The sequence below is a fragment of the Trematomus bernacchii genome, unplaced genomic scaffold (assembly GCF_902827165.1).
Source record: "Trematomus bernacchii unplaced genomic scaffold, fTreBer1.1, whole genome shotgun sequence".
Classification (NCBI taxonomy): Eukaryota; Metazoa; Chordata; class Actinopteri; order Perciformes; family Nototheniidae; genus Trematomus; species Trematomus bernacchii.
The window spans coordinates 7,447,991-7,475,895 of NW_022987608.1; the positions used below are offsets into that span (position 1 = coordinate 7,447,991).

Consider the following 27,905-nt stretch of genomic DNA (forward strand, 5'->3'; position numbering starts at 1 on the left):
CAGTGTCACATGTTCCTGAGAGGAGGAAGTCTGACTGTTCCATGGCGATGCCGTCTCTACGCGTGTCTCTCATACAGGATATGAGGTACAGTACATGTTACTGTCCTGTAGTGATCACTTGAGGTTAAGGGCATGGCAGAATCAGCTGCAAGTTAACTACAAACAGTAGTCCTTTTATTCAGCATCTGTACCTTGGATTCATTGCAAAATGTTATAAAAGACAACTTGCTCTGCAGGGAAATTCTGAATTCTGGCACTTTATTTTAGAGACCAAACAATTATTAGATACATTGTGGCTGTACTTGACCCATCTCTCTTCTGTCCCTCCATGGTCTGCGTCCTCAGGCATATCCAGAGCATGTCCGAGATAAAGACAGATGTGGGCCGGGCGAGAGCCTGGATCCGTCTCTCCCTGGAGAAGAAGCTGCTCTCACAACACCTCAAACAGCTGCTGTGCCGACAAGCCTTAACCAAGTGAGCACACACACACACACACACACTGAGATGCAGCTGTACTTATATCATCGCTTGTCCCAAAACATACGTTATTTTTAAACCAATCACACCAATATGAAAATCCAAACTACATTTATATTATTTTAAACCTGTGAAGACTTTCATAGATTGGACATTAAAGCTTGATCATTATACCTCTCCTGAATGGGCTTTTTGTCCCTCTCTTGGGATAGTGGCTGCTCTATATGGGACCAGATGTGCATTAGCCATCTGAAAGGAAATGTTGCAGCATTATTTATGAATTGCTGTTGTCCAGTTAAATAATTAAATGTTTTATTTCTTTTAAGTGGAAAAGATCAGTGCTATATCAGTCCTGACCTTCCATTGTTGTCTTTCCTGCTACCTTGTACTTCAACAGGAACACATGGGAAGAATTTCTATAAATATAAAGACAGGAGTTTAAACGGCAGATGATGATATTTCACGGTGATATTGTTTAACCTGACCTGACGTTCTGTGTCTACAGGAAGCTGTACAAGCGTTACGCCTTCCTGCGCTGTGAGGAGGAGAAGGAGCAGTTCCTCTTCCACCTGCTCTCCCTCAACACCGTCGACTACTTCTGCTTCACCAGCGTCTTCACCACCATCAGTGAGTCCTGTGACCATCTAAATAACACACCACATCCCACCTTTGAAATATCAAACCTCATATCTCAGAAACCCCTCTTCCCGTCATTCCTCCTTTTTTTGATAATGTCAGCTGCTACATGGATGATTGTGGATCAATGGCAGGCTGAGCTATTAGTATGAATAAACCACGAGGATGTATGTACACTTTAACCAAAGACTTAAAGCACAATGTGTTATTCAACTCACAGAGCATGTAGGTGATGATTTAATATCCCTCTACTATCTGATCCATTATTCTGTTTTCCTCCTGGCCTCAATCTGGATCTTATAATGAAATTAACCCAGTTAGATAATGAGTGGAATCAGCATGTTTCTCTCCTTTTTAATGCTTGTTTTTGTTCTGCAGTGATCCCGTATCGAGTCGTCATCATCCCCATCAAGAAGCTCAGCAACGCCATGACGACCTCCAACCCCTGGGTGTGTGTTTCCGGACAGCTGGGAGACTCGGGCATCATGCAGATCCCCAAGAACGTCCTGGAGATGACCTTCGATGTGAGTACTGTGACCCTGAGTCTGAAGCGGAGTCTTCTGAGTGCACTTTGGGTGACGTTGGGTTTTTGTGTGTGAGTTTCAGTTACACTCTGTGTGCCTCCTCTGTCACTGGGACACCATCACACTGCATGCTAGCAGTACTAACATTTAAGGGATTACAGCTAGTTTTACTTGTGTGCGTTCATTAAAGCGTCATTCTGGTTTAGTAGAAGGTTGGTCTTCTGTAGCACATCATTCACTTTCCGTACAAGCTATACAAAGTCTTACTAATAAATGTTTCCCCTCAAAGTAGCGTTTAAATGGCAATTCAAGTAATACTATGTACAATCTTTGCACTTTTTTTTCCCTGACTTGATGTTATATTCTTTTTTAGTTGTGTACCTACCTAATACCAATTTTTTTTAACAAATCAACTTTTTCATCTAACTTAAAGCCACATTTTTACAATACATTGTTGTTGTTATTATCTATACATTTTAACCAGAGGAAGAATTGAGTCAATGGGACCTTAAGTTCTAAGAGAAACCGGCAGATGAACTTAAGTGTCGGTCAAACAGCGTCGGAGAAACAGAGATTTCTAACATACTTTACATGTCAACAACCATACCTACTGGATAGACCGTTACTTTGTTTCCAACATCTGTTCGAATTTGATCAGAATTATCTTTGACTATAAATAAAACGTACATAGCACAATCTACCAACTGACATGCGTTGACATTATTTAGGATTATACAAATGAACACAGGTCTATTTACAGAAAGTTGAACTGACCAACACATAATAACGTTAATGCCCCCTCCTCCCCTCATGATCATGATCAGCTCCTATCTGCTGCCTCCTCTCACTGCATGTTGTTCCCTCTGATTTTCATTCTGTTTGCATGATGGATGCTGCTTTGTTTTGGTTTTGAAATCACCACTCCACCATTGTGATTGTCCCCCCATTGTGTCTTAACAAGTGTCTCCGTCTCCCCCAGTCTACTTTCAGGCCTCACATGCACATCTCCGCCTTGTTCAAGGTTAGAGGCAGCCCCTCCCCCACTCACCCACCCCCCATCATCTCCATCAGTCTCTGTGAAATGCTTTCATCCAGCTGCCCTGTTGTCATGCAGTCGGCCCCCTTTTGATTTGCTTTTAGTCATCGTTGCTCTGTTCTCTTGTTAGAAAGTGCTTTAAGTATAGATCACCACCTTAATGTCAGCTTCTCTCACACCCTCAAATCTAAATGCTTAAAACTACTTGGAGATATTGTATTGAACAACATTGAAGGTAGCTTAATGTTATGAATTACTTAAGTGTGGAAATGTCAGCCCAGTGCATTCTGGGAAAGCCTCATTGAAAAGGATTAGGGTTTCAATCCAACACATTCTCATTGCCAAGGATTAAATCAATTAACACAATTATATTGAATTAACAGAGATCTATTCCCTTTTCATTTGGAAGGTGACACTGTTTTGGTTATGGGAGGACTTTAGCAGTAATAACAGTTATTGTGATAGTGCTGTAGATGTACATTGACAAAGCTTATTAAGAAGGATTTCACATTATTTAAAGTACTTTGCATTAACTAGATTCCCTCTCCGCTGTGTTTAGTGTCAGAACCTGGGGAAGATGACCACGGTGCAGCTGGGACACGACAACGCCGGCCTCCTGGCAAAATGGCTGGTGGACTGTGTGATGGTGCGCAACGAGATCACAGGACACACATACAAGTGAGTGCAGGGTGTGTGTTAGTAGCTGAGGCTGAGGGGAAAGTACTCCCAGAAGTTCTATTTTCCTGTCTTACAAAAAAAGTATTAATGGAGCTTTTAATCCTGTCGTCTCATCGACAATTGAAAAAGAGATGTGGATTAAAGATCTAGAAGAAAAAGTATGACCATTCCTTTAAATGCATGGTTCGCTGCTTTGTGTGCCTGTTAACAGCAACACTAGATTCCTAATGGATGTGTAGTCGCCAAATAATCAAACATTATAAACTCTTCAGAACTATATTTTCTAATAAAAAGAAGTGAGAATACATCAAGTCCAACATCAGTACGAGAAAGGTTTTTTTCTTTTTTAAATATCCATTTTTATCTCCAGAAACCTTTAACCCTGTTTGAGGCTTTTGTATTTTGTAAGTCTTAAAATAATGCACATCCTTGCTTTTATTAAAACAAATTCAGTAATCTATCATATTTTAATTGTAGTAACTTTTTTTTATACATTTAGATTTCTTTCAAACTTTTCTTCTTATGTTTAAGTTTTCTAATGGTTTGTTTTAATAGTTGTATAATAGTTATATATTACATATTTTCTCACAACTTCCTCCCTCCCCCTCAGGTTCCCGTGCGGTCGGTGGCTCGGTAAGGGTGTGGACGACGGCAGCCTGGAGAGGGTCCTGATCGGGGAGCCGGTGCTGCCCAGCGGAGAGGAGGATTCTGGGAGAGGCTGCTACACACCCCCGCTGCAGCGCTCGCCATCCCAGATCCGACGCATCAGTGTCACGTCGCTGTCTGCACGAGGATACAGTCAGTACTCTTGAACAGTCAAATATGAATTCTGGGATGTTGAAGTCTTTTATATTAATTCCTTTCTTTTCTCCAGAACCGACTTCAGCCCAGATCCAAGAGGCCATCGGGGAGGCCGTGAACAACATCATCAAACACTTCCACAAGCCGGAGAAAGAGGTGAGGATCTCCTTATCACTACTGAAAGAACTCATGCTTCGACAGCTGCTGCCCTCTCTCTGAACCCTTCACATATTTAAACTGAGTGCAGTCATTCTCATTGTTTCTGTCCACTGACTGCTCATAATGTAAACATCAGTAAAGTGCCGGTCACATGCAGACCTACTGTGACGCCACAGCAGAGAAAACATTTGAAGTGCCCTGTGAGAGTAGTCAGAGGCTTCTCATCCACAATTATCCCTTCTGAACTTTAACACTGCAACACATAAATCCTTCAGGACTACGTAAAGATTTGTGACATCTACCGTTTAAGTAGCCGTTTAAGTTTGGAAAAGCTCCTGAAAATGTACAAAGCATGTGAGCGCTAACCAGCAGTGGAAGAGAGGACTCCTCTGTCATTGAAAATCTACTCGCAGCTAGTCGGCAGCTTCAAACCTCAATATTTCATAGAAAACAACATGAACAATAAGCCTTTTATGAATACAGATCTAACAAAATTGGCACTTCAAACGTCCTCTCACTGCGTGTCCTGCAGAGAGCAACACCCAGCTGTAGACCCAGCTTTATTTTAAATACCATTTTGGAAGTAGAGATTATTTCTGAACAGCTGATGTGTGCTTCTCTCAGAGAGGCAGCCTGACCGTGCTGCTGTGTGGGGAGAGCAGCCTGGTGTCCGCTCTGGAACAGTTCTTCCGTCACGGCTTCAAGTCCGCCCGGCTCTTCCAGAAGACCGTGTTTGTGTGGGACTTTGTGGGTGAGTGTGGAGGGACAGCGCCACCTGCTGATCATACGATACACTACTTAATGTGGCCCTTTTCAGAGGATTTATGGGGAAATAATGTCAGGAATTATACTTTGTCACTTCTTTTGTTTTTTAATTCAACTTTATTTATGAAGCCAGTTTAGGATAATGCATATGAAGCTCCATCCTGTACATATTTATTTATTTTTACATATTTATTACATTATTATTTGACAATGTTGCCAAGAGAATTGTATTTAAGTTGTGCATGCTGTGTGATTTAACAGTTTATTTATCTGGTAAAGCAGTGTGAAAACTAAACATGAGCCCCCCCCCCCTCCTCTGCAGAGAAAGCCATTGCCTACATGGAGTCAGCTGACCAGATGGGAGACCTCCAGGAGACAGCGGAGCCCCTGGGACGGACCTGTCAATCACTCTGTCACTACGTCAACGCCATCAACTCCACCCGCAGGAACATCGGGAAGGACGGGAAGTTCCAGCTGCTGGTCTGCCTCGGAGCCAGGTCAGTCTGTCCACCTCTGTGAGGTATTGAGTGTTCACAACAAGCATGGGATGGAAGAAATAGGTATTTTACAGACAAAGCAATGCTCTGGTAGTTGTTGGGAACTTGAGGAAGTTTGACCTGCTGGCTACAATCTTTAAATATAATTGACAGCATTTTTGTTACTTTTCTTTCATGGAAAATTTAAATTCAAATGTATGTTCATCGCATCTTCTTAAAAAACAAATTAAGTGACTTTTCAAGTACCACATTCTTTCAAATGCAAGGACCGGTCATGGCTCAAATATTGCACCACACTAAGGTCAAAAAGAATATTTAAAATACAATTGATATTCTTTTCCAAAACATATGAGTTCAAGCTCTTTAAATGACTCGTGTGTGTTTCTGTCTATTTTCAGAAATACCTTCAAGACCTTTAGTATGTTTGTTTTTCAAAATCACAAACTTTCAAGGATTTAAAAGACCCATGGGAAAAATGATCACAAACATTTAGTATTACATAACTTTGTTTTCCAAAACTTCAAATGATGTGTGTGGCACTGTATGTGCAACGTAAATCCGATTTTGAGCATATGAAAACATACTAGACGGATTGGTTTCACGGCCTTTAAAGCAGATTCTTTGTAAAACAGTCCTAAAATGTTTTTATTAAGGTAGAGGTCTTGAATAAACAGACCCTATTTGAACAGATGTTTACCTTAGCTAGTCCTGGTATCAGATGACAGACACTCTACTGAGGGTCAATAAATCCAGCTGTCCTGCCACAGATGTGTAAACGTCCTCTCCACTGTCTGTCCCTCAGAGACCGCCTGCTGCCCCAGTGGGTCCCCCTGCTGGTGGAGTGCCCGGTGATCCAGAGGATGTACGAGGACTCGGCCCTGCTCAGAGACCGAGCCACGGTCAGCTCCCACATCGACGTCCTGGAGACGCTGCACGACTTCCCCATCACCCTGGAGGCCTCCATCGTCAAAGGCATCGCCCTTTAGCCCCGGAGACCCCCTACGTTCTCCTCTAAAACTCCCCTCTCCTCCACCAGCTTCTCCCACCCTCCCACTCTTACCCTTTTGGCTCTGGGATGAACAGGGAAGTAGGAAGTGAGTGACGGAAATGAAAGGTTTGGTTACCAAAGCAACAGAGAAGTAAGTCTTTGGGTCAACCATAAGCTTGGATACAGTATTATTACCCCACCAGTGCTTAATCGTGTTTATCTAGTGTCCAATTAGATACCACAATTGGACACTTCAGGTTCAAGAAAGTCCTTTTTAAGCAACATAAAACGTGCTTTTAATCCAGCAAGACCCTTACCAACCATGTGTTATCCCTAAACACTTTACATTGCACTGAAATGAACTGAAGCAGTGGCTGCTTGGAGGGATACAACAGGACATTTGTTGAGCAGAATATACACTGGTTGAAAGTTTGCTGGTGTTTTCTTCAAAATGTTCTTAGCAGAGTAGCAGATGTGTCCCTGTGTGCTAGCTATGTAGCCTAGCTTGCCCTCAGTAGATACAACTAGATAAACTGATGTATTCTCCTTCCTCGCCTGCGGCTAGTTAGCGGTAGCATTAGCGAGCATGCCTTTTGAGATGTGGAAACAAGAGACACTGTTTCCTGACGGCTCTTCATGCCTCTCTTTATTTTTATCCTCTGGACTCGTGTTGGGCATTTTCTCAGCTTTAAACTAGCGGATGAACACAAGCGCTGATCTCAGTGATGAGTCAGGAGCTAACCTGTGGCTACATGGACATTCCTACTCAAGTACAGGCATCGACCTGGCTGTTTTAAATGGTGTGTGTGTGTGTGTGTGTGTGTGTGTGTGTGTGTGTGTGTGTGTGTGTGTGTGTGTGTGTGTGTGTGTGTGTGTGTGTGTGTGTGTGTGTGTGTGTGTGTGTGTGTGTGTGTGTGTGTGTGTGTGTGTGTGTGTGTGTGTGTGTGTGTGTGTGTGTGTGTGTGTGTGTGTGTGTGTGTGTGTGTGTGTGTGTGTGTGTGTGTGTGTGTGTGTGTGTGTGTGTGTGTGTGTGTGTGTGTGTGTGTGATCTCCGGTGTGTGTGTTTACCCTGCTTTGGTTTGTATAACATCCAACTTGATGTTTAAGAAGTGATCGATGGTGTGTGTGTGTCTATGTGTGTGAACCTCACACATTCATTTATCATTTTTAACAGTTTGCCAATACCTCCACTTCAACAACTAAAAGGTTCAACTAAATAATTTAACTCAAGGTCCTCTTACTAGATTTTTTTCCCCAGCTTATTTTGTATTTGCTTGGTTTTCATCGCATGGATTAAGTAGAGAACTTTGTAGTTAAAACATCTGGCTAAAGCTAGTAAGGGGACATGTGTTCAGATTATTTTGTCATACTTATATTCCCACGGTCAAGAATGAACTGAAGCAAAATGTTACTTATTCTAACTGAATGTAGTAATCACTGGAATAGAGTACAAGGGGAATCAGCCACTTAGACTTGGGTCTACCTCTGAAACATGTTTAGAGTAGGTCTGAGCTTTTTTTTTTAAATGTAATGTTAAAGCTGATGTTTTTTATTGTCAACAAATGTCATGAAAAGACCAAAACCAATTAAGTGTTAGCAGCTTTCTCAATACTTTTTAACTTGAATTGCCTGTCTTATTTTATAGACATAGATTTTAAATATATAGTTTCCTTGTTTAAAGGCTCTTTATTGTTCTGAAACAGCTCGTCCCTGTGCACAAACTAAAACAGTGGGGACTATTTTCAGTGGTGGATGAATTCCCAGTTGGTTCACAGCACAGTGCATTTAATAGGACATTATTTTTGTTATTGGATCAGGTCTTTTCATGACAATATATTTAACAAAACATTAGCCTTATCCTTTAATTGTGTTTTACCATATACGAAATGTATTTGATATCAGTGCTTTAAACGTTTGATTCCCATATGAATTGAATGCAACATGACCCCTGTTCGATATAAAATGGAGAGACAGAATCTTATGTTTCATTTAGGATTTTAATCATTTGAATTCCCCGCTCCTCTTCCAACCTATTGATTGGTAGAAACTCTATAAACTATTTTTCTTAAAATGCATTTTATTTCCCCGTAATTTTGCTGCATGAGTTATGTGCCCCTCTTACCGCCGTCTGAATGAATCCTTTCTGAGAAATGGTGTAAATATTGTCATTAGTGCATGATGACAAGTAGACTAAGCTGTATTTATTGTGACTCTTATGAATTTTAGATGGACCATGAGTATTGAGAGGACAGAAACTGGAAGTCTTTGCAGCCCCAGTGTCTTTCCCTCTCTCCAGTATTGAGCCTGTGAAGGACCCACAACATGTTTTTGTTAATGTCATGATTTCATGTATTTATTCATTCAACTTTAATTCATAGAAGGCTGACAGAAGCACTGGAATTTAAGGTTGACAAAGCCTGTGGAATAACTGGAAACGTTGAAGCTGTAAATGTTTCCCCTTGATGAGATTTGATCATGTTTTAACCCCGTGTTCTCCTGCTGTGTACCTCTAATGCCTCGCCTGCAGGACTACGCTCCGCTGCAAAGCACATAACTAGCAATAACAGATTCCTCTGTCTGGTCCCAGATCAGTTTGTGTACGAACTCTTTGCTACACGCGGCTACAGGGAACATTTCTGATGGGATGAATTGTTGTGGACGATTGGGATTCCTCCTACTGCAAACTTTTATTAGAACGGTGAACACATCGTGGTATTGACCCCGATATAAAGGCTACCCAAAGCAGTGACTGCTCATGGCCAGAATGCCACCGGACAAATAGATGTGTCGGACTGACTTCTTTGTTCTGATATTTATTATGCCTATTTCAATAAAAACACACGGTGTGTTAAAGGTGTCTGTGTTTGTGTGTATGTATGTCGAAAAAACGTTCCATTATTTAAAATGTTAGATAGTGGGCGGAAAATAATCAATGACAATTTCTGGATTCAATTTAACATTTATATAAAAGTATTTTTTATTTTAAGCTTAAACTGTAAAGTCTAGTTATTATTTACTGTTGCTTTTCTGATATTTTTGACATACTATATCGTTTTTACAAAAGCTACACTATATTGTTTTTCTGATAATTTCTACATATTGTATTACGTAGTTTTCTTATTTTTTCAACATACTATGTCGTTTTGAAAAAATGCATAAAAACATGGTATAGTATGTCAAAAAATAGTATAGTATGTCGAGAAATATGAATAAAAACAACAGTATACTATGTTGGAAAAATGCAAAAAACTGCATAATATGTCGAAATAAGACCTAGTAGTATCCCGAAAAATATGGGGAAAAAAACAAGTAAAGTATGTTAAATATTTCAGAAGAAACAACATAGTATTTAGGTCTTACACAGAAAAAAATGATATACACTCAAAGTCCTAAAATAAAAATCCTATCAACAGCAGCAACGAGAGGAGAAACTTCTCCAAAGCTGGAGTGGACACAGCTGTTTACTGTCTCCATGCTCACAGAGACGAGGGATAGAGGGGAGGGATAGAGATAGAGGGGAGGGATAGAGAGGGGGGGGAGGGATAGAGAGGGGGGGGGGAGGGATAGAGAGGGGGGGGAGCCCCACAGATAAGACGTAGCAACAATCCTGGCAGAAACAGAGCATTCTGGGAAGATGACAATTCTCTGAGAGTAAAGTGAGACCATTGACAGAGATGTGCAGCTCAGGAGGGTTTATTAAGCAATTCATTTGAACAGATAACTATTGTTATGTTTACTTTGTTGTGGTGGTATACTTTTATACTGAGGTTACAGGAGACATGTGGGTCCCCAAGGAATAGTGCAACACAAATAAACTCTTACAATGTCTTTAGTATTAACAGTATAGTATTAACTTATTATCTGAACAGTAATATTTCCTGTCTTCTTTACAAAGGATAATTTCATTAGAAGGATTAGCCAAGCAAATATTGCCGGGTGGGGCGGGGGGGTTGTTACTGTCCGGGCCAGGAGGCTCTGAGGTTGAGGAGGATTAAAACATCACAAGGGGCCAAACAGTAGACCCCCAGCTCATTGAGGGCCAACTCTGGGGGAGGGTCCCCTGCAGCCTCCTCCTCCATCGACTCCTTCAGGAGGTTCCTCAGCAGGATGGCAGAGCCCACACTGAGACTCAGCAGGATGCACGCCTCCTTGACACTGTGGGGGGGGGAGGAATGTTGGGGGGAATGTTACCAGTGCTTTTATTTCCATTGGTTTTGTGCACATCTTTTGGTGATGGTACTGCAATGTAATTCACTTTTCATCATTTAAACAAGCTTTGCCGATACGAATAATGTCACGTCAAGCCATTAAATAATTTAACTGAGAGACCAGATGAAGTTCCTGTCCCACCGCTGGCTTTAAACTATATTACGTTAGCACATACATTTCTTAAACTGTGATGAAAGGAAACACAGAACTCTTCAACACACACATACTACACACACTTACTGCTTAAAGAAGTTCTCAGGTCTTTTGCAGTAGTGGCCAAACAGAGGAAATAGGTTTCTGGTCATGTCGAACTGAAGCTGAGCGGCCCCCCCTTCACTGAAGTGATTAGACAGCACCACCTGACAGACAGACAGATATATATTATGATGGCATGGAGAGGAAACCACGTTGGCGGTTATAAAGCAACAAACACAACAACAGAAGCAGACAGGGTTCACATTAGGGCTCTTGTTAAAGAGATTAACAATGGGTTTTTTTGTGGGTGGGTTGGAGAGTAAACACGTCTCTTACTTCCTGGTAGAGAACTTTGTCCAGCCGCTCCGCCAGGCCCTGCCAGGCCAGCTGGAACAGAGAGAAACTCAGGACCTGATGGAGGTTCAACAGCCGGTCCCTCACGCAAAGCATCATGGGACAGGCCGAGCTGGACAGGGTCATGGTGGACTGGTCCTGCTGGGGCGGCAGGGACAACCACCTGGAGAGAAGACCGGGGGAGAATACATTTCAGAATGTTTATCTCCTTATTTCCCTTCAAGGTCTTTGTTTTCAGCAGTAAGCATCTGGGCTAAGCCTAGTTCTTAAATCTCAAATCAACTCAATTCATTTTAATTTCTAAAAGACATAACATGACAAAAGACACACCATAAATTGTTAAAAATCTATTCAAATAATGACTGCACATTTACAACAAGTGCCCTGTATCAACATCTGGTTACATGCAATAGACATGTGAGAAGAAATGATGAAAGAAGCAAAGGAGAAATCAGGTGACAAACATGAGAGGTGTCAACAGGGTTTGAGAACAAATACACTTTCTAAAGAAATAAAAGTGATGGGAGAATGCTCCGTTAAAACAATTCAACGGACGGATGCTGTCCTTTGTAGATGGCCAGGTGAACATGTTCAGTAGTACCAGAGGAGTCCACCAGAGGGCAGCAACAGACTACTAAACCCTGAGGCCAAGAGAGTCACTTCTTCACTTAAATTAAATAGTTTTAATCACACATTTACACATTTACTAGAACTCCTGTACCTAGTTAAAATTATTATTATTATTACTGGCTGCCTTCTTAGTTTAACAATTGTAATACTGTAACAATAATAATGTAAGTAAGTATAATTGTACCTCTGTTATCTAGCTTCTCCCACACTACATTCTGCATGTTACACTTAATTCATTATATAAATACCTCTGCTGCTACTTCTCCTACCTGAATGTGTACTTTGTAAATTGTATTAACTTTAAATTGTAACTCTTAAGTGCATGCATCTAATAGTGTTTCTCTCCATCTTTTGCTGTGACAGTAAATGTCCCCTCTGAGGGAAGAATAAAGGAATCAGGATTTCTGATGGTGTGATTGGGCGGAAAACAATATTACCATATATTCAAATAAATTGCACTCCCAGAGTCTCAACCTGATCTGAGTGTGATGCAGATCGTATAATACAATATACAAAGATGGAGGGATGGAGAGACAATCCGCCCCAGACAAAAGCTGGAATTAAGCTTTTTCCAGAACCATGTCTCTAACGTGGTGGACTACAGGTCAATAAACTATCCTCCCCCCCCCCGCACCATCCATCCCACCCTGATGGTGAAGCATTAAATTAGGGTCTCTGGCTCTCACCGGTCCTGTCCGTACGGGCGGACCTTCTCTGTGATCTCCCTCATGGTCCACTCCAGCAGTCTGCCCATCATGTCTCCTTTCAGCCGGTCCAGCAGCGCCAGCAGACCCTCGAACAGAGAGCCCTCCAGAGAGGCCAGGCGACCCACCTCCAACACCCCCAGACCCCCCAGGACCCCCTCCTCCCCGAGGGACACCGCCGCCTGCTGCAGCTGCAGGAAGAACTGGAGAAAGAGTGAAAACATAAATATATAAGAAGTGAAAAGTGTTTCTTTCTTTTAATTGGGCAAGGTGCCGTATCATTTGGAGAGGCCATTTGATTCGAAAATAAATAATAACCTATTAAATATTGTGATGGTCTGAAGGTCAACAATAACAGCACAGAGCATTAGATAATATAATGGAGAGTTGTTCTTTTGAAAGCAAGATTTTGAGTAAGAAAAATATAAGGAGTAAAGAACATTTGACATTTAATCCCGTTAAGTTTTCCGTGAGAAATGGCATCCAAATGTTTGTGTTATGTTTTAAAAGAGAATGTAGGTCAGGACTTGGTGCCTGGAGATGACTTTTTCTGGAGTGAATTAGCTTTCAAATGAAAAAAATGGATTTGGGTACAGATGCATTATTGACACACTTCCTACGGCAAATTAGCCTAAATAAAATAAACGTTTTATTAGGTCCACTCACCACGTTGTCTCCCCAGTCTCCCAAGATGGTGGAAATGTAGTTCACAGCGTTAAGGATGGCACAGTATCGAGCCCCCAGAGGGCAGCGGGACTCCTCCTTCATCACCTGGGAAGAAGAGACAATAATTCCATCAACCATCTATTTCTCTCTCAGCCATTACTCTTAACAAAACATATATGTAATACATACATACAAAACAAACATGACATCGGAGACAACACCATGACACAACATTATAGGTGGTTAAAAAATGTATTACTTTTCCATCTGACAATACTTAACCTACTTTAGGTTACATTTACCAGCAGACAAAATGGTCAGTATTACTGTCACATGGCAGAAACAAGCTGGGAAACTCTTTTTGTCCTAATTAACTCTTAAAATAAATATTTCTTATTTAAGCCCAGGTGTCATACATACTATAACTTTTTTATTTTTCTTTCAACACTTGGGCTGTTCCTCCATTAACACCCTCGTCTCTCGGTCATCATTACCTGTGTGAGTCGTATGCGGAAGTCGTCCACCAGCTCTCTCTGGAGCCCCAGAAACTTGAGCTGTGCAGAAGGACAGGGCAGGGAGCGGTACCGCTCTGAGGACAGAGGGGGACAAAACTAAGGCTTTTACTATCAATCCTTTAAATGTTCTTACAAAACACATTACTAGCATGTCGGTACTGAGCAACAACACTTGAAAAGCTGAGTATTATGGGTGTTACCAACCTGTTACTGACTCTTCAGCTGTAAATATTACCTACTCAAAGGTCATGGTGGGATGAATTTGTTTAACTAGTTTAGCATGTGCCCTGATCCTTAGTTAAACTGTGTTAGGCCAGTCATTCTGTGTTCAATTACAAAGCCATTTTAAGCTCTGCAGCGACTCCAGATTGGACATTTGTCATTTCACATTATTCTATTATTGATATTCCTCCTTTCCAAAAGCTAAACTTAACTTTTTCTTTAAAAACAAGCACCTGCTGAGTTTCATGAATAGCTTAAATGCTTTTCCAATGAAAATATTCAACTGCCAGCCACTTAAAAAAGCTTTAACATGTAGTCTTACCAGTGATGACCTGCAGAAGGGTCATGAAGGTCTCTGCACAGTCGGGAGCCTTCAGCTCGTCCATATCACTGATGTCTTTGTACTGAGAGCTCCACGCTCCCTCTGACGACAGCATGGCGTCCATCTTCTCCACCGCCACTGCACACAGGAGCTCAGAGTTATAACGTGCTTTCACTGTAACAAACAAACTTACAGAGACAGTGAAGGCTTCAATGTGAAGGCATGCAAGAGAAACAAGGTAATGCCGGCTAAGTAATTGATAAGCTAAGGGTAATTAGCACTAAACGTACTCTTCTTCTCCACAGTGAGCCACTTCTGCAGGATGGCGTCTTCCAGCAGGAGGTGCAGCAGGCCGGGCAGCACGGCGGGGAACGAGTGGTTTCCTCTCAGCTCCTTCTCAAACTGCAGCACCTCCTCCACCAGGTGGCAGAAGAGCGCGTCATCGTACAGCAGCCGGGAAGCATCGCTGGCCACCTTCTCCTGGACCAGAGAGAGGAGGCCCCGACACAGCTCCACCTGCACACAGACAGCCATTACAGTGACTGATGAAGAACTCACTTAACCAACGTAGCATGTCTGAGAACAGCGTACCATGGCACTGGTTGTGGCTCCGGCTCGGTCCAGGATAGGTTGGATCCGTTCCTCCATGAAGGTTTTGCTGTTCCCGATCCACATCAGAACCTGAGTGAGGTACCACTCTGGCTGGAAAACACACAGACAAAGGAGGAGTGTTATGGGTGTTGTAAAGGAGACTTCAAATGTTCTGGCTGATGAGAATGTTGTACTTTTTTTTCCTGTAGGGACCAAAATGGTTTCTGTAGGGTTTAAATGGGTTCATTAGGGAAATGTTTGAAAATAGGGTCTGTATTTTGACTAGACGGTTTATAATAGACTTATCACAGGAGCCTAGTATCAAATCCCAAAACTTGACACCTTCTCCAAAATGTATTTTAAATAGCACATCCAAAAATGTTTAAATAAAAAAGCCCAAAATGTCCGAAATGATGAACAAGGCTATTATGTGTTTGCTATAAAAACAGCAGTAGCATTTGGTTATTACTACAATACATGTATGAACAATAAACAGTACGTTTCTGTATCTAACCTTTCTAGGATGAAATGCTTACACTGAAATGTCATTTGAGTTGCGTAAAAACTTGACTTTAGTTTAGAGAGGTCTGTAACGCAAAGGCTGGTGTTGTGTTGTGTGTTGGGAGACCTTGCTGAGGGTGTTGGTCTGTCGGTTGCCGTAGAAGTGGTATCTGAACCTCTTGCTGAGCGGCAGCAGCATGATCTGGATGGGCAGACAGAGGGGGGGGGCCTGGGACGGAGGGGGGGCTGAAGAAGCAGGCTGGATCGCGGGGACACCCTGGCAAGAGGCCAAAGCCCTCTGGGAAATGAGATCATCACTGCCAGGGGGAGTTAAAGGAATCAAACCATGGAGCACACACATCACTTCCTCTTTGGGAACAGGTTACATGGCATTCCTTTCTTATTAATAACCAGTGTTGTGAATTAGTTCATTAACACACTAATGACATGCTGAGCTTTATATACTGGAAAATGGAAAATGTGTGTATGTCAAATAGAGCGACAGATTGACTTTTACAATGATAGCACATTAATTGGTCACACCTTTTTTTATACAACACAGTATAATCCATACCCCATCCATCCCTGCCTGCATTTTATTTCACTTACCACTTCCCTTTTTAAACACTGAAACAGTTGAAGGGTTTGTTTTGTAATGTTGTATGCCACTGTGTGCTAATGTATACATATTCATGTCACATTTATTTATGCAGCAAATCTATAAAAAAAAATACATAGTCGCAATCCGTCGCATCAGGAGGGGTAAAACTCTACAGGGTAAAAGTATATTTTCACATATCAAACATCACATAATGAGCGTGGCATGACAAAGTGCGGTTGGGGGTTCCATTAATGCATTCTCATGAATGTCAACAAGTGAAATGTTAGCTTGTACACTCAAAAAGGCTCAGATTGGAGCAAAGAGCGAAATATGTTATGCCATTTTTTGCAGCTAATCTTCTTCAAAAACATCAAGGTACTTGGAATTGGATTATTTGGCAAGATACAAAAGACATCCTTGGACAAATACTTCTAGAAGTCTGTTACCCAAGGGACGCTTCCTCCTGCTAATGCTAATTAGCCGATGCAATGGAGGTGTATATGAACAGGGTTTTTATGAATATAATGGAGCTGTGTACAGAACAGCAGAAGGATACGAGTTCTGCAGGGCGAACAGCTGGGAGACGAGCAGCTCCAGCTGGCTGCTGATCTCCTGACCGTTGGCAGTGGGAGTCAGGGTCTGGATGGGGGGGGCGATGAACGGCCAATGAAGCTGAGTTAAGACTTTCTCAAAATCACTAGGAAGGAAAGAAGAGGAGGATGCATTAAAAACAAGATTATGTTATCTTTATACTCTCTCGCAATTCAGCAATTATATCTTAAAATCGTCAAAAAACAATGTATATTGTGCAATATAATGTTATATATTGTAGTGTATAGTGTACATTTTTACTTTAACTTAAAAGCTTATATACTTTTTTTTAATATCATTTTGAAGTGGACATTTAACTTTTTATGTTAACACTTTTTCTTGTATTTTGTTACAAGAAACAAAAATGAGATTTTATTTATCTCATTTTAAAATGAAGCAACTATTAAGAAAACCCAAATTCCTCTAGGATAAATAAAGTCTTCTGATTCTGAACTTTTAGACACAAAGGGGGGGGGGGGCTAGGTTTACGTGGTCAGTCGGTCTTTGATGATCTTGTGCCAGAAGTGGAGTGTCTCTTGGAGGAAGCCCTGCAGGTGAGAGCATCCCGACTGGTTCAGTCCAGCGTCCAGAGCCGCCATGCTGTCCACCGCCCGGATGGCCTCCCACACACTGCTGGTCATCAGACACTGCTGGACTGCAGCGCTGCACACACACACACACACACACACACACTGCTGCGTCAGCCCACAACACACACAGGGATATCAGCTTGTATTCCAAAATAAATACTTGGATGTCAAAAGTCTAATAGAGTGTTCAATTATAGCATTATTTCAGAAAATTATAGATTTGACTAACTGTGCATATCCCAAATTGGAACTCATGCAAGTATATTTAATACCTTACACCCTCAATACTTAACCTTTTAGGGTTGTTTATTCTTTCCATTATGTTGTCCATCTACTCCTCTTTCTATAAAGTCATAAATCTTTTATCTTTGAGAAAAGAATCTGTATCGTCCTCGGCTCAGGCTTGCTCACATTACCTGAGTTCCTCTATATGTTGGAGGCATCGTAGGTATTTCACATGTCTCTCTATTGTGTTGACTTTGTGTAGCGTTTGGTCAAGTGTATCCATCCAAGGCTGGGCATCCTGTAGGTGCTAGAAGATGGAGTAAAGTACACATGGTTATACCTTTCAAGAATGGCACCATTTAAGATTCTGCCCACAGCCAGGTTTAACATCCCATGGAACTGACAGCTTTTGCAAAAATAAAATGCCCTACCTGGTGCAGTCTTTTGGAGATAAGTGCCTCTCTCTGCAGTAAATCCTCCACAGAACAGCTGGCCTCCTCAGCAGCAGACAGAGCTGCAGACACTTTAGGAGGCACCGAGCTGGCGTCTGTCAGGACCTGCAGGACACAAAGTACACTCACTGCTTATGTCTACATGAATGGACATGCATGTCAGCTGCAAAATAAGCGTGTAAATGTAATTGGCTTTACAAACAAGGACGTGTTGGTGTCTTCATCCTAAAACACACCTGTTCCTCCAGGACGCTGTTTTCCTCTCTCAGTTTCTCCAGCAAGTGGCCAACATTTTTCAGGGACTTCAGGTCACTACCGACTTCTTTTTCCATGAAATCCAATAAATAGTCCTGCAGTGTGCCCGAATCTGCTGAAACAGAATCCATACCTTGGCTGTTTGCGTAAACGGGCTTTAACAAAGTGTCTGTCAGTGAGTTCATGGTTTGCACTGTTGTTGTGGGCGCCGCCATCTTTTCTCTCTGGTGTCGTCAACAGACTGCCAGTTCAGTTGGGTACAGGAGGGGGCGTTCGTTTCCTCTTTGTGACCGTTTGTTAACCGGGCGGTCATAGTGTCAGACGGTGTTACGTGGCACTACAAACCCGATAAACCCAGGGTTTTTTTGTAATCCTCGTGTGCTCTTAAATAAAGAAAATGTGATACACGTGTCTTGTTACTTCCGTCTACTGAAACATGAGTTTGTCTCAGTCACAATGTATCTACGGGGCACGCTGAGGAAGAAAACAAGCTCTCATTGGCTAACGTGGACAAAGAGAGTCTGAGATACGTCACAGTCTACACGTCAACACATCAGTCTTAAAACATATGAACCGAAAAGAACACTAGAAAATCTCCTGTGAATTATTGTTTATATTCCAAATTCTATTTTTATATATTATTTATTGAAGCCCACACGTATGTAAATGTATTAAATGACAACAACAATGATCCAGGGATTCATTACTTTAATACCTAAATCAAACTAATTCTCTATCCAATGATAACTTGAGACCAATCATACATTTAAAATGGATTCTACATTATTTTCATTTGCATATTTAGCTAATTCACACATCAGTAAAAAATACAATAAACATTTTAGATTCATCTGATTATTTTGAGTAAGATAAGATAAAATAAGATTGACCTTTATTAATCCCTGTGGAGAAATTCAGTAGTTCAGACAGCAACAGGGTAAGGATGAAAAACAGGACAGCACAGATTCACACAGATTAATAAAATGACAGATAAAATGAAAGATACAAATAAAAATGATGGAAAACTATGAAATAAGAAATGAATTTTAAAAAAATGAGCATATATACATATTGGGTCATATAAACTATGAAGTAAGAAATGAATTAAAATGAAAATGAGTATGTGGAGTGACAGGCAGTCATTGTATTTCACGACTTCTTTGTACAGTCAAACACTCTTCTTTGACTTCCGTGTACAGTCAAACACTCACTTCTATATGGGTTGATACCTTACATTACTTTGACAATATTTATGTGGTGAAAATGTTAAACAAGGACATAAATAGTAGTGTAATGATTTATCCCAATAAACCAGTACCTCAAGGCTGACCAATGTTTCTCTTTTCTTTTAAATTGTTGCAGAGTTTATTTTGTTAAAGGATTCAACACAGTTTTGTTTCTGAAAGATAAAAACCAAATTCAAACTTTTCAATTTCCCAGAAAAAGGAGAATCTGAATTAATTTGTATTAATTAAAATAATGCAGTCAAATGTATATAATGTGTCTTTAGAGTTGTCATGGTGGGTTAGGGTTAGGGATTTGCATCAAATTATTTCATTCTTAATTTGTAATCACAAATATTTTTCCTATATTAATAAATAGTTAGAAATCCATATTTTGTTCAACTTTATCAATGCATACATGATATTGCTGATTGGACTATGAGGGGACCAACTTTCTAAAGAAACCCGATGATTAAAACAATGAGGAAGGTTCAGTTTGCGGTCAATCCTCACAGACGAAGCTTGCGTCGTGGAAATGGAGTGAAAGGCCATCGTCTGTGAGGATTTTAAGCCGTGGGCATGCACGACTGTAACAATCACCCTGTTACTCTGCAGGTCAGTCTGAATATGACAACACGAGACCATCTGCCCAACAACACTATGTTCCAGACCGTGCAGCAGTCACGTTGTGTCTGAGCCTCTCGTCATCACTAAAACTTTCCTTGAGTGAAACACATGTGTCTATGTATTGATGTGTTTCCCCAAACTAACCTTTTCTCTTTATGGCAAGAAAGTATTCTTATTATAAACAGGTCTGTTTAGCGTGATAACAAGGTACCTTTATGCAATGTATGAGAAGATAGTTTGTATTCCCAATATTACCTACTGAAACCTTTAACCTTTGATAACAGAATCCAGTTAATGTCTATCCACACACACATTTTAGTAATATGTTTATAATACCAGTGAATGACTATACATATCTACTATCTACTTTCTACTATCTACTATCAGAACCATTCAGTGAATGAAAAAGGACCAATGGACTATGCACACAAATGTGTGTATGTGCGAGTTGGAGATGCTAACTCATTTGTACAGTGGTGAGGTCAATGAACGACCTCTGACATATGCCGGATGTCGTGGTGTGTTTGGGTTCCCCCAAAAGGCTGTCTGTGTAAAAGTCTCTCCATTGTCGGGTCCATTACATTTCAAAGTTCTTCTTTCCTCAAAACATTTTTATGACAGTAACATGTGCTGTGTAGGATTCTCAATGAGATGACAGTATTAAAGGCAATAAATGAACCATTAGGTAGGTAAGGCTAGGATACGCAATGTCAATTGGTTTCTGCATCCAGCCTCAGGCCTCCGTCTGATGCTTTGTTTAGGGCAACACCTTGACAACTGTTGGTTACATCGCTATGATGCTGTGGATTTGGCACAGACATTCATGCTCCAAGACAATTCATTAATTTAGAATCAAAAACTAAAGAAAACCCAAAAATAAAATGAACTAAAATATAATAAAACACAGATAGTAAATCAAACTTAACTTAATAAAACATAGATTAAAGCACAAGAAAGAAAGAAAAGTAGGTTTTTCAAAGTTTCTTAAAAGATCAGACACAGTTTTTTCAATGTATGATTTGGAGCCATTTTCAATAAATAATAATAATAATAAATTCTATTGATATAGCGCTTTTCTAAGACCCAAAGACGCTTTACATTTGGGGAAGGGTAGACAGACAAGTACAGGCAACAAAACAACAACAAAACAAAAACAAAACAGAGAAAAAAAAAACATAAAAACAGAAAGCAGTCAGGAGGAAGTGGGGGGTGGGGGGGGGGTTTATGGGTATACAGATTTGAAGAGATGGGTTTTGAGGCGGGACTGGAACAGGATGAGGGACTCGGACTCACGGAGGTCTTGGGGGAGGGAGTTCCAGAGCTTCGGGGCTGCCACAGAGAATGCTCTGTCCCCAAAGCTCCGGAGTTTGGCCTTGGGGATGGAAAGCAAACCGGCTGAGGTGGATCTGAGGGACCGGGGTGGTTGGTAGAGGATGAGGAGGTCAGTGAGGTAGGGGGGGGCCAGGTGGTGGAGGGCTTTGTAGGTGAGTACCAGGAGTTTGTGTTGGATGCGGTGGGAAACGGGGAGCCAGTGAAGTTCTTTGAGGACCGGGGTGATATGATGCCATGATTTGGTGTGGGTGAGGAGTCTGGCGGCTGCGTTCTGGACACGCTGAAGTCTATTGAGGGATGTAGTGCTGATGCCGTAGAGGAGTGCGTTGCAATAGTCCAGGCGGGAGGAGATGAAGGCGTGAATGAGTCGCTCAGCTGCAGGGCGGGTGAGAGAGGGACGGAGTTTGGCGATATTGCGGAGGTGGAAAAATGAGGTTTTTACAACTTGGCGGATGTGGGGCTCGAGGGAAAGGGTGGGGTCAAATATCACGCCAAGGTTGCGTGCCTGGGTGGAGGGGGGAAACAGGGGTGCCATCGATGGTGAGTGTCAGGTTGGGGGTTTTGCTGAGGGTGGATTTGGAGCCGATGAGGAGGAGTTCAGTTTTATTGCTGTTGAGTTTGAGGAAGTTGTGTGCCATCCAGGATTTTATAGCAGTCAGACAGGATTCGATGTGAGTGAGGGGGGGGTTGTGGGGGGATTTGGTGCTGAGGTAAATCTGTGTGTCATCAGCGTAGCAGTGAAAGTCCAGTTTGTAGTGGTGTAGAATCTGACCAAGGGGGAGGATGTAGATGATGAAGAGGAGGGGGCCGAGTACTGAACCTTGGGGAACACCTTGGGTGACTGAAGCTGTGGCAGAGGAGTGGTTGTTGAGGGAGATGAAGTGGGATCTGTCGGAGAGGTAGGACTGGAGCCACCTGACCCTAAATATCTGAAGGGTGGATGTGATGAGCTCACTGAAGGCACGAGCCATGTGAGTGCCTGCTCATGTAACCACAGCTCACAGAGGAGTAAAACAAGCGCCCTTTGCCATAGGTAAACGTTCCTACAAAAATAAAAAGGTCAACTGAGTCTAAAAAAGGGACATTTCTTAAACACACAAATATTTGATACGAGGTTGTGATTGGTCCATGGTCAATGATTTGACGCATAAGCCTCGGCAAATAAACATGAACATTTGTACAGGTCCAAGGCCAACTTTGTACATTATGTATACCGAACTCTTATTTCCATCCCATTGGCTAAAATAAAGCGCTTTAACTTTCATTTCATTTTTATGCAGATGACTCGCAAATCTACATGCCCCTGAAAAGAAATGAGCCAAACCCTCAGCAACGTCTGTCTGACTGTCTGCAGGACATCAGAGCCTGGATGGCCTTGAACTTTTTAAAATTCAATGAAAAAAAGACCGAGGTGATAATATTTGGACCCAGTGGTGGCCCCAATGCCCCGCCTGTGCTGGATTCTCTTGTCCCATATGTGAAACCCATTGTCACAAACCTGGGTGTACGGATTGATCGTGATTTTAAACTAGACAAACAGATCAATTCTGTGGTCAAATCCAGCTTCTTTCAGCTAAGACTTTTAGCAAAGGTCAAGCCTTTCCTTTCTTTTAATGACTTTGAGAAAGTAATACATTGTTTTATATCCACTAAACTGGATTACTGCAATGCTCTGTACATTGCAGTAAGCAAGGCTTCCCTGTCACACCTACAGCTGGTCCAGAATGCTGCTGCACGCCTCCTTACAAGGACAGGCAGGCGTGAACATATTACGCCTGTACTCACCTCTTTACATTGGCTACCAGTCAGTTTTAGAATACAATTAAAAATGTTACTGTTCGCATACAAAGCCCTAAACGGTTTAGCCCCACCGTACCTGGCAGATCTTTTAAAACCATACACACCCACACGGTCACTGAGGTCGGCTGACAGATTACTTCTGGTAGTCCCAAAATCAAGGCTAAAGCAGCGAGGAGACAGAGCCTTTGCTGTTGCAGCTCCAAAAGTATGGAACGAATTGCCCCTCCAGGTTAGACTTGCTCCAACTCTGCCTGTTTTTAAATCTCGTTTAAAAACCCACTTCTTTTCCCTGGCATTTACAGGCCAGGTGACACTTGTGCTTTTAAATTTGGGTTTTTATCTTACTAGTGTTTTGTATTGTTTTTACGTCATGTAGGAGAGTTTCTCAGTCTGTGGCTTCTGATCTGGTTTCATTGTCTCGTGTCTTACATTTGTTTCATGTCCTGTTTGTTTTTTATGTATTTATGCTATGTTTTTATACTGTTGTTGATGTACAGCACTTTGTTCAAATAAAATGGATTGGATTGGATTAAGTAGAGATTTGGTCATTCTAAGTGTCACAATTTTGTTTTGTTTTATTTTCTGTTCCCTCTTTTATTTTGTGATTGTTTGCCAGGATGACACCAAGAACAAGGACAGCAAATCCACAGGGAACACAAAGAAGGAAAACCAGCGAGGAGCAAACTATCACAAAAAGGCGGGAAAACACAAAGCTCTGAAGTGAAAAAAGACACAGCAAGGAGAGGGTTTTATGAAATATAGCACAAAACCAAAAATGCAAGAAAACAGATCAGTAAGTGTCCTGTGGTTTTAGAAAGGTAATTTTCCGGGTAAAAAGCCAAACTGATCCATTTAACATTGTGACTATGAAGATGTAATCCTTGACAAAGTAAATAGTGGCTGTACGCAAGACAACACACTTCTCTACTTCACAATGTCTTTTTATTACAGTAAGGACAGATGAGATGACAGTATGAACTCCTATTTTGAAAAAGTATCAAACAAATAATCTACAGCTTTGGAAAACAATTTATACTAAATGTGGGGGAAACTTCTGAAGCAATTGGAGACAGGACTCAGAGAGACGCGAGGAGAGCTGGAGCTTTGATGGCAAACACTGACGGTTTATTTGGAGCTTCGGCCGGAGAATTCACAAGACATGTCACAGGGCCGACCACACGGTTGAGATGCCACAATCAATTCTGAAGAACCCTTCTGTAGTTCGACGTTTTAACTAGTTCAGAGTGTAATAATCTACATTCTTCAATAGATAGTGAGGCTGTGGCTCAGTGGAAATGCTAGGGCAGCCCCTACTTAAGGGAGATAGCATGCTGCCCAAGGCTGAGCATCATCATCAGAGGGACGAAAGAGGACATGCAGGGCAAATTATTCCCTCACACTAAAAATAATAATAACTGTCTGATCAATAAAAGGAAATCCAAGTGATTACAAATCTGAGTCCTGTTTAACATACAATTCTGAAGTAATTTATCATATTTTCGACATGACATTGGTTTACTCATTTTCTCTAGCTGGGTGACATACAGATATTAATAATAGGTAGGACAGGAAATCCAGTGTGGATGTTGGAATGACGTCCTAGGTTGATGATGCGATCGTTCTTCAAGACTGCCTGAGGTTACTCTATCATGATAGACACACACAGAAACACACACACATACAGGATGACAAGACACCCCCCCCCCCTCTCTTTTTCTCTTTGATATGAAAGTGAAAAAGGGAAATGGTCAGTGAGGGACCCTCATATGAAGAAAAGCTTCTCCGCCATCACCTCTGAGACAGGACGTCCTTCAGGATGCCTGGAACCATCAGATCAGGTAGTTATTTAGAATAAAGATTATTATCTGTCTCTCTTTGCATGTCGTCATCATATACTTTTCCTTTTCACATTTCCATTTGTACTACTCCATTATGATTATATCTCTTTAACTCATTCTCTTTTAGAGTTTTCATCCTTGAAAAACACACTCCTTAGCACATCTCATACAAACATACACACTTTCTTTCAAAGGAAATGACATGACTTTTTTTCAGTCTTCATGGTTTTATATTGTGTCTTTTTTCTTCCCTTGGTCTTTCTCCTACAGTGTCTCTTGTGTGGGTGGTTTTGTTGGTGTGTCTGTCCAGCAGACGGACCAGCGTGGGTGCAGCACCCATCTGTACCAATGGCCAGGTTGGATGCCACGTCCTCTCTCTGGATAACCTGTTTGACCGGGTCATCCAACACTCAGCCAGGATGCACGGCATTTCAAGTGACCTTCACTCCGAGTTTGTAAGTCTCCTCATGCGTGCTCCTCATTGTCTGACAAAGCTTATCAAATTGTGTTTTAAACGTTTAAGTGATACGATGTTGTAACAGGATACTTAAGTCTCAATAGGACACTATATAAAATAAGTAGATGGCTTATTGGGTAAACCTAATGTAGTCCAATATAATAATCCTCATTATGAACTGTGTTCAGTTAAATAATGTTGTTGTATTCTGAAAGAGATTGTATTATTCACCCTACCCTGATTAATATAAATAGGATGGACAAAATAAGTAATCATGAACTGGCAACTGAGTCTACACACACATTCATTTCCAATAGCCATTTGTGATTATCATCAATTGCAAGCCATTCTACTATTCCATTAATCTATTTTTATATTTTTCTGTAGCCACATTTGACATTAAGATGACCTCTGACATTTTGCACTTGCATTCATGTTCGTCCTGTCAGGAGCAGTACTTCCTGCCCAGTAAGAATCAAATTGGCAGGGTGGGTCGCATCTGTCACACCTCTACCATCATCACGCCAAATGGCAAGGAGAACGCTCAGAGAATGGCGGTAAAGTAACCTTTATAAAAGCTATTTCCTGTAGTCGGCATGTGCTGTCCACATCATGTTTGCAGTTTTCCTTTCTCTTGATTTAGTCTCTTATAGAACACAGGGTTTTTCCCCAGTTAACCAAAAAGTATTGCTACCAATACACACTTAATTCTAACTGTCATGACTTAAAATATTCACTGATGCCTCTACCTGTCCTGTTGTCCCTGCAGAGAGAGCAGCTGACGGAGGTGATTCTGAAGCTCCTGATTGCATGGAGGGATCCTTTGTGGCATTTCCATCAGAGCATGGCTCACCACCACGACTTCAACAACTTCAGCTCCAACAAAGCTCTCGAGATGAATGACATGGTGCACGAGCTACGCCAAGGTGTAGAGAAAGTGGCCGAGAAGGTACTGTATGTCTTGTAAAAGGGAGAAGATATGGGAGGTTGTTTACATTAGCAGTTAAAGTGTAGATGCCAAAAGTTTAATTAAATGGTGCTCAAAATGCCATAATTTGTGTGGTTGATGCTTTGAGCGGTCTGGGTCTCAGGTTGTGATTCATGATGTCATGCGGCAAATCCAAACTGTACAGTTCACCCTGGGTGACCTTTTGTTCAGACTAAACATTCAGCCTCAAGCAAGGAAGGAAGAGACCAAACGTTGGGCACACTGCCTGCCACATCTCTCTTTGTATAGGCCAGAATAACCAACCGATAACATAGAAAGTATGTCTTCAGATCACAATATAATAATCATTCTCGGGAAGTAACGGAATACATGTAACAGGAATATGAATACAATGAAAGGTAACTGTATTTCCTTACAGTTGCAGAAAGACGTAGTCATTATTGATATTTCTTTTCTCTTGTATTTATTTGAATATTTGATATTGAAGTAATCAAAAAGGAATTATGTTACCTGAAAGACGTGATGAATAGATTAGGTTAGTGACTCCATTTTCTAACAGGTAATTAGTATTTGTGACGGAATACATTTGTATAAACTCAATGAGTAGCATTGATTTTTTTGCAATCAATCAACAACTAACCAACCAACCAACCGATCAACCAACCAACCAACCGATCAACCAACCAACCAACTAACCAACCAACCAATCAAAAATATTGTATTACTCCCAGGGGTAAACTGTATGAGTATGCTTTGCTGTATTGATCTTTATTTTCTCTTGTATTTATTTGAATATTTGATATTGAAGTCATCAAAAAGTAATGAAAGGTAATTAGGTTATTTTGAAGACGTGATGAATTGATTGATTACTTACTCAATTTTTCAAGGTAATTAGTATTTGTGATGGAATACATTTTTTATAGTAACCCTCCCAACCAAAGGTATAATATAAATGAATGATAAACATTGATTTTTTCAACTCAATCAATCAATTAATCAACCACCCTATCAATCAACCAACCAATCGACCGACCAACCAACCAACCAACTAATTAATGAATGAAAATACTTTATGAGTGTGCTTTGCTGTCATTACATTGTATTGTTTATTTTGTGAGAACTATTTTAGAATTGTAATCCAAATGGGTGACAGGAATGAATAAATAGCGGGTGTATCTATTATTTTGTAATCAATCAGGGTGAATAAAAAGCTGATGTGTGCATGTGCCCTCTCCAGATGCAGGTGCTGGGGATAATCAGTAACTCTGTCACCAGCCTGGCTTCTCCCGAGGTTTTGTTGCCATCGGACAGTGCCGATTGGCGGCTGATGAAAGACTATGACCTGCTCTACTGCTTTCGCCGAGACTCCAACAAGGTCCAGAACTACCTGAAGATCCTCAAGTGTCGCATAGTTCCCGATCACGGTTGCTAGGAGGCTGGGAAAACAATGTGTTTAACTTCGGGAATATCAACACGTTTGAATGGAAATGCTTGT

The 27,905-nt window shown here is 41.2% G+C and overlaps 3 protein-coding genes across 4 annotated transcripts in view; 2 read left to right on the forward strand and 1 right to left on the reverse strand.

The window, feature by feature from the left end:
* Positions 1-7,420, forward strand: part of dennd5b (DENN/MADD domain containing 5B) — a 65,718-nt gene extending 58,298 nt beyond the window's left edge. Inside the window, exons 13-23 of one of the 2 annotated variants that reach the window (XM_034131483.1) lie at positions 4-85; positions 346-474; positions 983-1,104; positions 1,492-1,637; positions 2,617-2,658; positions 3,233-3,351; positions 3,962-4,149; positions 4,226-4,308; positions 4,936-5,062; positions 5,399-5,573; positions 6,376-7,420. In XM_034131483.1, coding sequence (XP_033987374.1) covers positions 4-85; positions 346-474; positions 983-1,104; positions 1,492-1,637; positions 2,617-2,658; positions 3,233-3,351; positions 3,962-4,149; positions 4,226-4,308; positions 4,936-5,062; positions 5,399-5,573; positions 6,376-6,559 — 1,397 coding nt within the window. In that variant the 3' untranslated portion in view covers positions 6,560-7,420. The remainder of the gene's footprint in view (positions 1-3; positions 86-345; positions 475-982; positions 1,105-1,491; positions 1,638-2,616; positions 2,659-3,232; positions 3,352-3,961; positions 4,150-4,225; positions 4,309-4,935; positions 5,063-5,398; positions 5,574-6,375) is intronic. The other variant, XM_034131482.1, reaches the window with a different exon arrangement.
* A 2,806-nt stretch (positions 7,421-10,226) lies between these two features.
* Positions 10,227-18,451, reverse strand: rint1 (RAD50 interactor 1). Its single transcript, XM_034131199.1, has 15 exons — positions 18,166-18,451; positions 17,909-18,034; positions 17,669-17,784; positions 17,152-17,325; positions 16,628-16,768; positions 15,598-15,787; positions 14,970-15,080; positions 14,669-14,894; positions 14,379-14,516; positions 13,814-13,908; positions 13,320-13,424; positions 12,636-12,856; positions 11,302-11,482; positions 11,011-11,129; positions 10,227-10,716 (listed from the first exon to the last, which is right to left on the reverse strand). The coding sequence occupies exons 1-15, from the start codon at positions 18,397-18,399 to the stop codon at positions 10,515-10,517; spliced, it is 2,379 nt and encodes a 792-aa protein (XP_033987090.1). The 5' UTR covers positions 18,400-18,451; the 3' UTR covers positions 10,227-10,514.
* A 6,531-nt stretch (positions 18,452-24,982) lies between these two features.
* prl2 (prolactin 2) lies at positions 24,983-27,842 on the forward strand. Its single transcript, XM_034131614.1, has 5 exons — positions 24,983-25,004; positions 25,275-25,459; positions 25,911-26,018; positions 26,231-26,410; positions 27,648-27,842. The coding sequence occupies exons 1-5, from the start codon at positions 24,983-24,985 to the stop codon at positions 27,840-27,842; spliced, it is 690 nt and encodes a 229-aa protein (XP_033987505.1).
* The last annotated feature ends 63 nt before the right edge of the window (positions 27,843-27,905 follow it).